At 38.5% G+C, this 13420-nt stretch overlaps 1 protein-coding gene across 1 annotated transcript in view; it reads left to right on the top strand.

The window, feature by feature from the left end:
• The window catches only part of LOC132820603 (NXPE family member 3-like), a 65456-nt gene that overhangs the window by 29797 nt on the left and 22239 nt on the right, over positions 1-13420 (top strand). Inside the window, exon 5 of the mRNA XM_060832808.1 lies at positions 12582-13369. Within this exon, the coding sequence (XP_060688791.1) occupies positions 12582-13369 (788 nt within the window). The remainder of the gene's footprint in view (positions 1-12581; positions 13370-13420) is intronic.

The raw sequence follows: 13420 nt of genomic DNA, 5'->3' as shown, positions 1-13420 counted from the left end.
TGTTGTCAGTAACATAGACTGATAACAAAATGAAAGATTGGTGGCAATGAATCTACCTGAGGCTTCTCAATCACACCATTGTAATATAGTGGAGGTTTGATCTCCTGACATTATAAGATGATAACAGCAACTAGCACAAGCTGAAAGAAAGGTCTTTTGTTCTACAAAATATCCAATTATCTGAGAAGAAGCAAATAAGAAAATGTTAATTGAGGACACAAAAATACACAGAGCCAATTAGTTCAGTGAGTGCAGGAGCCAACAGTTAGCAATTGAATTAGATTTGCCTCAGGGCAACTGACTGTGTGGAGTTTGCACATTCTCTTTGTGTCTGCATGGATTTCCTCTGGGTGCCCCGGTTTCCCTTCACATTCCAAAAATGTGCAAGTTGGCATGCTAAATTGTCCATCGTGTAGGTTATTAGTCAGGGGTAAATGTAAGGGAATGGGTCTGGGTGGGTTATTCTTTGGAGGGTCAATTTGGACTTGTTGGGCTGAAGGGCTTGTTTCCACACTGTAGGGAATCTAATTCTAAAAAAAACATTTATTGTTACATCAACTGACATGAGTCAGTGAAATGTTTGCATGTCACCAGTTACGGCATCATCTGAGACACAAAGGTTTCTGGGAACAGAATCTTAGGTACAAAGCAGAAAAATAAGGAAAACAAAGTTAAAAAGTCAAACATTACAGTCTTTCTTACTAAAAGATAGAAAAAGAAATAAGAAACACCATAGTCCATAACTGCCTGGCTCAACCTCCTCACAAGGGCTCAACTTCTCCCTCAGAGGACCCCCAGATGTCTTCTCTCACCGCCTCGCAGCCTGTTCTGGCTACCACTGCCACTTGTTCCCTGCTCTCATTCTCGCCGGCAGCCACTCTGGGCTGCCTGCTCCCATTAAGCAAGTAACTAATACTGCTGGAAACTGAAAACAACTGGAATTAATGGAAAATATTGAAAATGCTTATGTAGACCACAGTCTTAAAAAGCAGCTAGGGAAAAATAGAATGATGTCACATAATATTGGACACCTAAAGAGTGTTAAGGCCCTTAGAGAGATGATGTTTTGTACATTTAAGGAAAACTTTAGTCTGAGAAATTAAAAGGGGGCATAATTCATAATTTTTAATAATGAACATTGCTAAACTCTTAAAATTCTTCAATAAAGAAGGAAAGAATATTTGATCTGAAGGCCATTCATGAAGGAAATTGTAGAAAGTGCTATATAATTCAACTAATGAGAGAGGAAATGTCAAAGACAAAAAAAAGAGTTTATTTAGGTTAGAATTCTGAGTAATAAAAACTAACTTTTATCAAAACTTTTTGAAAAATTGCAATAGCAGGATGACACCATTTCTTTTCAAACGTACATCTACAAAAGAAACAGAGAGAACAAAATAATTTATGTTGTTTAAAAAAGTATGAAAACCATTAAGAAAATGGAGGACAATGACATGAATATAGTCTTATCTCCATGTTAGGGAGAAATGCATCATTTATTCACTTTGAAATATTTCAAAGATCTTTTAACACAAACCTTCTATCCTTCACCTGAAAATTCTTCCCTGTGTTATTGACCCTTCAACTAAGGAGAACAGCTAATTCTTATTGACCTTGTCCATGTCTCTCATAATGTCCCACACCTCACTCAGGATCCCCCTCAGCCTTCTCTGCTCTAAAGAAAACAACCTGACCCTATTGCCTTCAGGGATCTTTTGTCAAGCACCCCAAGATCCCTTTGTCCCTCTGAGCTTCCGAGTGTTCTGTTTTTAATTGAGTACTCTCTTGTCTTATTATTTCTTCCAAAGTTCATTAACTCAATTTTTAAGTTTAAATTCCATCTGCCATTGATCTGCCCATTTGGCCAACTCATCTACATCTTCCTGTAAACTAAAATTATCTTCCTCAATATTAACCACTTGGCCAATCTGTGTGTCCTCTGCAAACTCTTAACTTAATATTCCCCACCACCATCTCCCATACCTATCCTCTTCTATATCATTTATATATCACAAACAACAAGAGGGCCAACATTAATCTCTGTGGGTTGCCTCTGGAAACTGGTCTCTAGTTACACAATCACATTTCTATCACTGCCCTCTGGCTCTTACCACTAAGCTAACTTTGGAACCTACCAAGTTACCCTGAATCCCATATGCTTGATTTTGATAAAATCCACATAAACTACATCAAATGTATTACTCTCATCGACAGATATGATCCCCCTAAAAAAAACAATCAAATTTGACAAAAGCATGCTGACTATCCTTGACCAAACCTTGCCTCTCCAAGTGGATTAATTCCCTCCATCAAAATTTTCTCCAGGAGTTCCCCTATCACAGCTGTGAGACTCACTGATCTATAATGCTCTGGTTTATCCTGACCACCATTTTTTGAAAAATGGAACCACATTGTCTGTCCTCAATCCTCTGGCACTTCACCTCTGGCCAGAGACAATCTGAAAATTTGGGTCAGAGCCCCTGTAATTTCCTCCCACATCAATTTGAGGTACAACTCATCCAGATCTTGGGACTTGTCCACTTTTAAGTCTGCCAAAAGCTCTATCAACCTCCCCATTCCTTATGTCAATCTGCTCAAGAATTTCATATTCCTTCTTCTTGAACTCTGTACATATCCCCTCCCTCTTTTGAATGAGGACAGATGTAAAGTATTCATTCAACACCCTACCAATGTCCTCCAGCTCCAAGCACAGATTTCCTCCCGGTCCCTAATCGGCCTTACTCTTTCTTTCATATTTCTTTCCTTTCTTGATACTATATGGTGTATTGAAACACCTCAACCAGTTCAGGAGGCAAATACCAGTGATCAACATAATGTAACTCAAGAAAAGAAGATTTCATAGATTTTAGAAAAATGTTCATTGAACCTGAGGGAAAAAATAAACCACAAAAGTTTCCACAGTTTTGGAAGAACAACTTAATTGTTTTCCAATCATGGGGTAAACCTTTAGAATCTGATATCCTTAACAACACAATTACCAGGAGTTGGTAGTAGACCTTTGATGCAACCAATTCAGATATTTAGAAGGAGCAGAATGAAGAGAATCCATCAGCTTTAGCATCTATGGTTAAACATGATGAGGTCATTCAAAATGAGTGTAGGTGCAAATGGAAGAAATATATGTAAGCCTACTGTGTTACAACTTAAAAAAGAGCAATTACTACACTAATGTAGTATTACTATATTAATAAAAACAACTATATACCCTGACATGATCTGAGGAAACTAAAAGTCATTTAAAGGAGACAAACATTCAACAGTGGCTTCAATGTCAGAGATAATCCTCTGCAAAGCCATTCTTTACATTAAAGATTCACCAAGGTTTCAGCATAGCAATGAACTGAACTTGAATATTTCATCCTCAAGCAGCAGACTTTTAATCCAACCAAGTTGCCTTTGGTTCAGAGATTTGTGGGGAGATGAGGTAGCAATGGGGAGGTGGTGCCATAGTGTTATTGTCACTAGCCTTGTAATCAGGCTAATGTTCTTGACAAGGTATGAACCTCAGCATTGCAGATGGTGATATTTGAATCAATGAAAATTTGGAATTGTATGCTATCATACTGATAAAGTCACTACAGGACGAGTCTCTCATTAAAGAGATATGACCTGGTTGTGGTTTAACCGGAGGTCTCCATAGCTCAGGTGAAGGGCAAGGTTGAGAAGGCAGACTCAGCCAATGCAGGAATTGAAACCATTTAGTTGGCATCACTCTACATCAAAAACCAGCCGTCAGCCAACCGAGCTAATCAACCTCCTACTATTTCAAATCTCCCTCATTTCAATTGACATTAATAAAAGGAAAAATCATGAGAGATATTAAAAAAGGTTATTAATTCACCACCCTCCATGCAATATCACACAAAATCAAGAAGATAGAGTCTGCTTCTTTTTATTTAATTTTATCTTTGGTTGTGGGCAGAACTGTGAATAAGCCCTATTTAACAATAAAGATCGAGGAAGGAATTGCTATACTTTTAAAGAGTAAGTTACTGAAACCCCTTGTGAGTATGTTTATATTGTTGCTTTACAAGCTATGGGTGAAGGTATAAGGGTAGCTGGCACAATATGGAGCATTTGTGTAAAGTGAGATTCAAACAGCATCAAAAATTTGATTGGTCTGGGCAATTATGGCCATCTGTAGATGGTAAATTTCCTCAGCCAACTGTCAACTCTTTGTTTGGTTCTTGGATAGCTAAATAGTTTATGAATATGAACAATACAGGGCAAGCCCTTGGACCTCTGGAAAGGGAGGTAGTCTCTCTCTCTCTCTCTCTCTCTCTCGCTCACTCTGTCTATCTAGTAAAATATCTGAAGCTAAGAAGAGCCAGTTGTCTTCTCTCACTAGTTACTATAAGGTGTTGCTTTTAATCAATAAGTCATGGACTTTATAGTTTGTGAACCAGTCACTCTATGTCTCCAGTAAAAAAGTAACTGAGCTCAGACAGAAAAAATTGGAGATTTGGAGGACTTGTGAAATGAAAATCAAGCACTCCCAACGCTAGAACTGAACTGTCCACTCAACTGATTTCTCAGTATTTGCTTTCCCTCAGACAATGACACAAACATTTTTATCTGTCTGTACATACTGTATATGCATGTAAGAGTTTTTACAAGGAGTTAGAGTAACTGGTAGAGTTATATGTCAACTGCTCATAGCTATTTATATTTGGCTAGAATCTATATATTTTTAATAAATAGTAGCTACGGTGGCTTGGTGGTTAGCACTGCTGCCTCACAGTACCAGGGTCCTAGGTTCAATTCCTACCTGTCTGTGTGGAGTTTGCACATTATCAGCATGGGTTTGCTCTGGTTTCCTCCCATAGTCCAAAGATGTGCAGGTCAGGTGAATTGGTCATGCTAAATTGCCCACGGTGTTAGGGGAATGGGTCTAGGTGGGTTTCTCTTCGGAGGGGTGGTGTGGACTTGTTGGGCCGAAGGGCCTGTTTCCACACTACAGAGAATCTATATTCATCAATCTGGTCCATAATGTCTATTAACCTGAGTCTAGGAGATAGGAAAATTAAGAACTTTTTTCACTAAATATTTTAGTGACAACTCTGGGAATATGAAGGCTTGATTTCAGTGGGTTACTCCAGTGAGTCATGACAACAGCTATGTTGTACAGTCTTACAAACATGCCAAAGGATGAAACAATAATGTGATCATTACATTATTTATTAACATCTACATTGCCTTGTGAATGAAATGGATTTTGTTATATGAACATAAAGACATAATGCTGTTATTCGCGTACCACCATTGAAATGGCTTTTGTTCTTAAACTTTAAACAATTTAAATTTGCATTGAACGTAAAAGTTTTCAATTCTGAATTCGCTGATTGATTTGCTGCTTACTCGTCATACATGATAGCAGATAATGCTAACCAAAGAGAACACTACTCCAAAGAATAGGCAGACTCTACTTTTAATGGTCTCAGCTCCTATTTCTTTATTAACTCATTGGTTTGTTTGCAATGGCAACCTGACATTCAAAGATAAATTACAACATGGTCACTTGCTGGCATATAGCTGTTTTAATAAAAAAATGAAATAATATAAGAGAGATACAATAGTATGAATGACCTTCGGTGTTTAGCTTGTTTTTGCTTTTCCTCCCCCAGATTTTTGATACAGGAAGGGTTCTCTGAACTCTTTGGTAATCAAGTTAATCAGTGAATTCCCAGAATGAATGGAAAATCCACAAAGTCGTTGTTTCCCTATTCCACGTCCTTCTGCGTTTACACACTGCTGACACTGATGGTATTGTTAATTCTCATTTTAAACATTGCACAAATCAAGGTGGGTGGAGTAATCAAAGTTTGTTCACAGCAAACTGATATGACAAACGATGCATGAGGTGGCCATGTTTAAAATGTGACACTTGTATTACAAATGGAAAGTATTTCTAGATTTGTTGTGGTTTGGTTATTTGTAATGACATGTTTTTCTTCTAGCTTCCATATTGTTTTCAGTGTTTTCTGTAATTTTCTCTACCAGGATCCTGTCCTATGGGCATCAGTGTCCTTCTAGTTTCTTTCCCCAGTGACCATTCTGAACATCAGTGCACCACAACTGACCCAAATCTTCAATCCATTTGATGTCCAAACCATCAGCATACTCAGGAATCACATCTGCACCCTGATGCAGCAGGTCCAACTCTAAACTGAGCTTGCATTTGCTGCACTTCACACTCACTTGACTTGAACAAAGATCCTGCGTCCTGGAAAGTTTCTCCTGAGATTGGCCCAGCAAGTCAGGAAATTTTCTAACCTATACTGCCAACTTGGGAATATGAAAACCAGGCTGATGTGTTCAGATGTAGTCACTTCATGATGTAATTCTAGGGCTTTTAGAATTATGAAGAGGATTGATACGTGAACTGGACAAATTGCTCACAATGGTTAAGTGTTCAAATCCACAAGGCAAAACATATAAAAATAGAACCTATGATGAGAGAACTGGTAGAATAATTGGTAAACATCTGCAGTAAATTACCAAGGAAGACCATTGAGATTGATAGCATGGAGAGAATCATTTAATCTCATGCTAATGGTATGATATGTATCAGAAATCAGGGCTGATGACCAATTATTTTTCTGTTCATTAAGAATAAAACACACCAGAAACTAGAATGTTGTGTGTAACTGCATGTTCTTTAATCACCGAGTGATGTGTAACCCTTAGGATATCTTCATTTCAAAACACTTCCATTATTGATTTCAGGAGCTTTTTAGACTGTAATAGATGCTGTTACAACATGGGGTAAGTCCCTCTGCTAATTTAAACCAGACACACAGATAAGATTTACCCTGTGCTATAATCTGTTAAAATTCAAGAGGCAAAGAACTATCCCAAAAATCATGATTTTGAAGTCAAAATTGACAACTTTCTTAAGTCTAACAGAGAAGATTAACTAACAACTATTTACAACTCCTTTCTCTTAAACCTATCTTTTACCTCTCCCTTCCCAATTACAACTTACAGAAAAATAATCACATTTCAAAACCAGTCAGCTTTGCTGAGTTTCCTCGGTAGAGTTTCCTCTGTAGATTCTCTCTCTCCAGGTTGGTTTTGATGTTTTTTTTCTGTGCAAGCTCCTTCTCCTGACAGTACCTCGTGGAAAGCTTTTGCTAGCAGCCTACATCTATTGGTCTTCTGGCATTTCTCTTTGCCTCTGTGGCTAACTATTCACAATGTCTGATATTTATACCCCAAAACATTGGATTGTTTCATTGACTTTAATATTATCAAAATACTATATTCAAATTTGATTGGAGTTTGGTATCTTGGGGAATAATTTAAACTGATTGGCTGAATTTGAATTTGTTTTTGTCTCATGGCAACCCAGCTACTCTAGCTGTTTTGACTAATGTTAAATTGTTACCTTGTTCCAGACCCTCTCTGTTTCTCTAAGTCCTTGCTGGCTTTTCAACTCTCTTAAAGGTGCAGTACCCCTACACCTTCATAACACCTCCCCCTTTAAGAAAAAATGAACAATCCTAACAAAAAGATGGCTTCATTTTTTTTTCTCTAATCCTTAACTGCAATATCATGACATGCAAATGACTTTAATCTAAGTTCATGCTAACTTATTCCCACATATCACTGAATAGATACCAATCTCATCTATACTTTATCCATTAAATCTGCAATAACCCACCTGTGATTATATTCTTACAACTCGCAACATATACGATATGTAAATTAAAAGTCTGTAACATAAGACCCCAATAAAATACTCTCATATTTTTGTCTTTAAAGCATTCTAAGACTGTAAAAGGTTTGTGATCCGTATACATAACAGTCTCTGACATATAGTTCGTGACATACACATTAAAATGCTGTAAGGCCAGTACCAAACTCAATGGTTCTTTATCATTCGTGGAGTATTTCCTCTGGTAGATGTTGAGTTTCTTTGAAAAGTAACCAACTGACAGTTCAATCCCATCCTCATCTTCCTATAGCAGTCGAGCACCAACTCTTATGTCACTAGCGTCGATGGCAACTTTAAAAGGTTTTGAAAAATTTTGTGTAGTTAAAATTGGTGCAGTGGTTAATGTTGCTTTTAAATGGTCGAATACTTCCTGCCACTGTTCTGTCCACCAAAACTTTGTGTTCTTCTTCAGCAAATTGGTTAACAGTTGCTATACTGCTGAAGTTTGGAACCAATTATCGATGGAATGCACTTAGTCCCAAGAATCGAAGCACCTCTTTCTTTGAGGTTGGTCGTGAAAATTCCTCGATGGCCTTCGTCTTTGCATTCCATGGCGTCAACCTTCCATGACCGATGTTATGGCCCAAGAACATCACCTCTGCTTTTGTGAATTCTGTTTTATTTAAGTTTATTACCAGTTTTACTTCTCATAGTCATTCAAAGAGCTCTGCCAACTGTACCATGTGGTCTTTCTAGGACTTACTAAAGATCCCTACATTTTCCCAAAAGACTGCAAAGTTTCTTAACCAAGTCACAACTCTGTTCATGAGCCTTTAGAATGTGGCGGGTGCATTCTTCATTCCAAAAGGCATCATTTAAATTGATATAGCCCATTTAGAGTTACAAACACAGAAAATTCTTTCGTTGTCTCTGATAAAGGTACCTGCCAGTAACCATGCAGTAAATCCAACTTGGTGATATAACTGGCTTGTCTAACTTTCTTAGTGCGGTTCTCCAATCTCAGAATTGGATATGAGTCCAACTTTGTAATGATGTTGACCGTCCGATAATCAACACAAAATAGTTGAGTCCCGTCCGGTTTCGTTGGGTTACGATCAGCAAACTCCACTCACTCTGGCTCGGTTCAATGATGTCCTTATTGAGCATGGCCGCCACCTCCTTCGGGACCAATCTGGCTTTGAAAGGATCAAGCCAATAGGGGTGTTGTTTTATCACAGCAGTATTCCCTATATCTATATCTATTTCTAGCATTTCCCCCCCCCCCCCCCTCCACCGCCGTCTGATTCTTACATATGTCCTTATACTGCAGTAACAAATCTTTCAACTATGTTCTGTGCTCCTGAGACAGATAGTTTATGAACTTATCCCACTGCTCAAGAACTTCTTCATTTTCTAATCTATTTTGAAGCACATCAAAATTCACACCATCTGGACTTAATTTTTCACTCTGCGGGGCAGTAACTAACACCTATTTCTCCCATTTTTTCTCCCTAGTATAATACAGTTTCAACACGTTCACATGACATACCCAACACGGTTTTTTTCCCAATCTGGCATCTTTACTAGATAGTTCACCTGACTCAACTTTTCCTCAATTTGATAGGAACCACTGAACCTGGCTTTGAAGAGATCTCCTATCACTGGTAACCATACTATCACATCACCCCTCGGGAAAAGTCCAAGTCTCAGATCTTTTATCTGCCACCTGCTTCATTCTATGCTGTGCCCTCTTAAGGTGCTGTTTAGCTAACTCACCTCCTTGATTTAATCTCTCCCCCACCTCTGATACATAATCTAAGTGTGAGGCCTCCAATTTTGGTCCTGTAAATTTTTCTTTAATGAATTTTAAAGGGTCTCTCACTTCATGCTCAAATACTAACTTGAGGGGAGTGAACTGAGTAGATTCATTTGGGGTATCTCTAATGGAAAACAATATGAATGGGATACTTTTATCCTAATTATTTGGGTAATCCTGATAGAATGCTCTCAACATGGTCTTCAAAGTCTGATGCCACCTTTCTGAAGGTCGCTGGGATTCAGGATGATGCACATTTGATTTAAAGTGCTCTACACCTAAGCTATCCATAACCTCCTTAATTAACCGAGCAGTAAAATTTGACCCTTGGTCTGACTGAATCTCTCTGGGTAGCCCATACCACATGAAGAATGCTACTATCTCTTCTACCAACCTTTTTGCCTTAATACTCCATAATGGAGTTGCCTCCAGAAATCTGGTAACACATTCACTATAGTTAACAAGTACTTCTCCCCATTTTAAGTTCTCGGGAAGGAACCTACACAATCGATTATAACCTGTGTGACAGGTTCTTGAAATGTGAGAATTGGCAACAAAGGTGCTGACTTTATTACCACTTGTAGCATACTACCAGTTGGCATGTATGACACATATGGCAAAAGTTAACTACATCCTTGTGCATTCCAGGCCAATGAAAATGTTTTTACACCTTAGCCTGAGTCTTTCTTACCCCTAGGTGACCTCCTACAGGCAATTCATGCACTACCCGTAACACTTCCTGAATGTATACTACCTGCAACACAAATTGGTGCACTTTGGCCCACTTCTCCTCTGCACTAACCTGCTGTGGTCTCCATTTCTGTCTTAGGATTCTATCTTTCAGGTGATCACCCTCAGGAATATCCTCTCCCAGAGTACGCATCCACATATATATTTTTTATTGTCATCTTTTTCTATTGCAAATCCCTTAGCCTCTCAGGACTAAACTCTTCTGTCTGTTCAGGTTTTTCCTACACCATTATATCAAAACAGGGTGTCCGCTAACTGAACCTTAACTCCTTCATCTTTCTCCTTATTTTTTGCTTCGTGCTGTGACCGATGATAGTGGGATCTGGTTACAACACAATTTGGGAAAATATCAGGACATTTCTGTTATAACTCCTTAGTTTCTTGGTCTTCCTTGAGTTTCTCGACAACAAAGGGTGTCGCTCCCACCTTGGATCCTACTAAATCATTTCCAAGAACAAACTGGATTCCTGGAACTGATATTCTGTCAATCACTCCCACTGTAACTTCCCCAGTCTTGAGGTGACACTCCAACCTGATCTTACATAGGGGAACGCTAAATTTCTGTCCGTAAATCCCACAAATTACTACACTCTCAGGTAACAAATCAGAAAGAGTGCAAATTCACTCATCCCTTACTATCAGCGACTCATTAGATCCTATATCTCTCAAAATTATAACTTCCCACCTTTTTCCCCCTGTTTTTTCTGAGTGAACTTTACCCACAGAGGCGAATTCTTTATAGTGATCAGGTACTAACTCCAATCGCAGTCCCTGTCTAGGCTATGTGCTGTCCTGCAGCTCTTCAGCTCTTCTTGGGGTTTGCTTTACTACCTTCATTAATGACACTGGCTTAGCTTCTTTTGCCAGATCTTTCCCCACAGTGCTTTCCTTTAATGAACAGCTTTGTGACTTGATGTATCCCACTTTATCACAGTGAGGCCTTTCACCTCCTTTCCAACCTCTTTTTTAAACCTTATTTAAAACTAGTAAACACCAGTGTTCTCTACTTTTGGTTTTGTAGTATGGGATCTCCTCTTCTCCCAACTTCTGTCCCTCACAGGACAAAATTTTGGCCAGAAGCTTGTCTTATGCACCATCATGTACTCATCTGCTAATTCTGCTGCTCTTCTGACTTCCTGAGCTTTCTGTTCTTCCACATGAATTCTTACCATCTCTGAACGTGAATTTTTAAAGTTCTCCAGCAGAATAATCTCTCTTGGAGCCTCATGGGTTCTATCTATCTTTAAAGCACACACCCATCTATCAAAATGACTATGGTTAATCCTTTCAAACTCAACATAAGTCTGACTTGGTTCCTTCTTTACCTTTCTGAACTGCTACTTTTATGCTTCTGCTACCAATTCATAAGCACTTAAAATAGCCTGTTTGATCTCTTCATAATCTCTTGACTCTTCATCTGACAGTGCAGCAAACACCTCACTAGGTCTGCCTACCAGTTTAATCTGAACTAGCATTACTCCTTAATCCTTGGACCACCCCATCTGTCTACCCAATTCTTCTAATTAAATAAAAAAAGGCTTCAACATCTGCTTCATCAAAGTGTGGCAGAGTTTTGACATATTTGTATATATCACTACTCTTTTAATCCTCATCCTGTTAACTTGACTTTGCTGACTAAGTTGCAACTTTTCAAGTTCAAATTCTCTCTCTTTTTGCTCAACTAAGAAACTTCTCTCGTTCTCTTTTTCCTCTCTGTCCCTTTTTTTCTTTCTCTCTCCCTCTCTCCTTCCTCTTTCTCTCTCTTTATCTTCTAACTTCATTCTTCTCAATTGCAATTTAAGCTTTTCTAACTCTCCCTTACTTGTCTGTATCTCTGACACACCAAAGTGTTTGAGTAACTCTCTTGCAATTTCAGCTTACTTTTGTCCTTAGTTAAACCAAATCTAACTTCTTTGCTAATTCTAAAAGTATGGCCTTTTTCTTTCCTTCTAAACTTTCTTGGCAAATTTGAGAATCATCTTCAAATCTCAGAACCTCTTAAGCTATTTTGTCACTTTTAATTTAATTGACCACAAGTCACTAAAATTAAACAAATTGTCTCACTTACATTTTATTTAAAGATCGAGAACACCAACCTGCAAGAGTTTATATCTACTGGGCTTTATCGCATCCCAAATCTATTCAGATCTGTCCAAATCTCAGACTGGATCTGTCTAAACCTGTTCAAATCATGAATCTGAAATGCAAACTGCTCAAATCCTAACGATGAACCCCAAACTGTGGCAACACAATTGAAAAGCATTGAAAAGTAGTCACTAAAACAGGAAATAGAAATTATTATGTACAGATTATTTAAAAAGTTGCTCTTTTACACAGAATCATAATGCCTCAATATATGAGTCAATACAGAGCTGGAGGATTTACCCAATTCCCAAACTTAACTCCAGTAAGAAGCAACAAATGCAGCCCAGGAGGAATCTTTGGACAGAAAGACTAGTGCAATGTGGCTACCAGAATCACAGCTTCACCCCTGAAGAAAGATCAGAAGGAAAGTTCCTTATGAAAATGATCGAATGGCCAAAACCAACCGACTCTGCTGTGCCCTTTCAGAAAAGCAGCGACCCAGCACATGTTCGCTTTGTAATTTTAAATTCAGCAAAGACTTTCTATGTGGGAGATCGGTTACAAGTGATGCTGCAGATGAGAGATTTTGAAGGTCACCCAAAGCGATATGGGGGTGACTATCTCCAAGCTCGGATCCACACCCCAGCTTTAAAAGCTGGTTCAGCAGGAACAGTTATAGACAACCAAAATGGATTTTACTATATCAATTTTAACTTATCTTGGCCAGGAAAGGTTGAAGTCTCTGTTTTACTGGTTCATCCCAGTGAAGGGATCCAAGCACTTAAAAGACTCCGCGAGGAACGGCCAGAGAGAGTATATTTTAAAAGTACCTTCAAATTAGGAAATGCCTCCGAGACCACTGTGTGTAATCTTTGTTTGTCTCAATCTCAACCACTCTGTAACTTTACTGATGTCAGGACTGGGGAGCCCTGGTTCTGTTACAAACCGAAGAAGCTTCCCTGCTCTGCTCGTATCAATCATATTATGGCGGGCTATGAGCAGAACCTTTTAGAAGGAGAAGAAGGTCATTATTTCCAAAGGTATGCCTTTTTTTTTAACTTTTATGTCCTTCTATCTTCCTTTCTGTGACC

Source organism: Hemiscyllium ocellatum, chromosome 12 (assembly GCF_020745735.1).
Source record: "Hemiscyllium ocellatum isolate sHemOce1 chromosome 12, sHemOce1.pat.X.cur, whole genome shotgun sequence".
Classification (NCBI taxonomy): domain Eukaryota; kingdom Metazoa; phylum Chordata; class Chondrichthyes; order Orectolobiformes; family Hemiscylliidae; genus Hemiscyllium; species Hemiscyllium ocellatum.
This window is presented reverse-complemented; position numbering and strand designations above follow the sequence as displayed.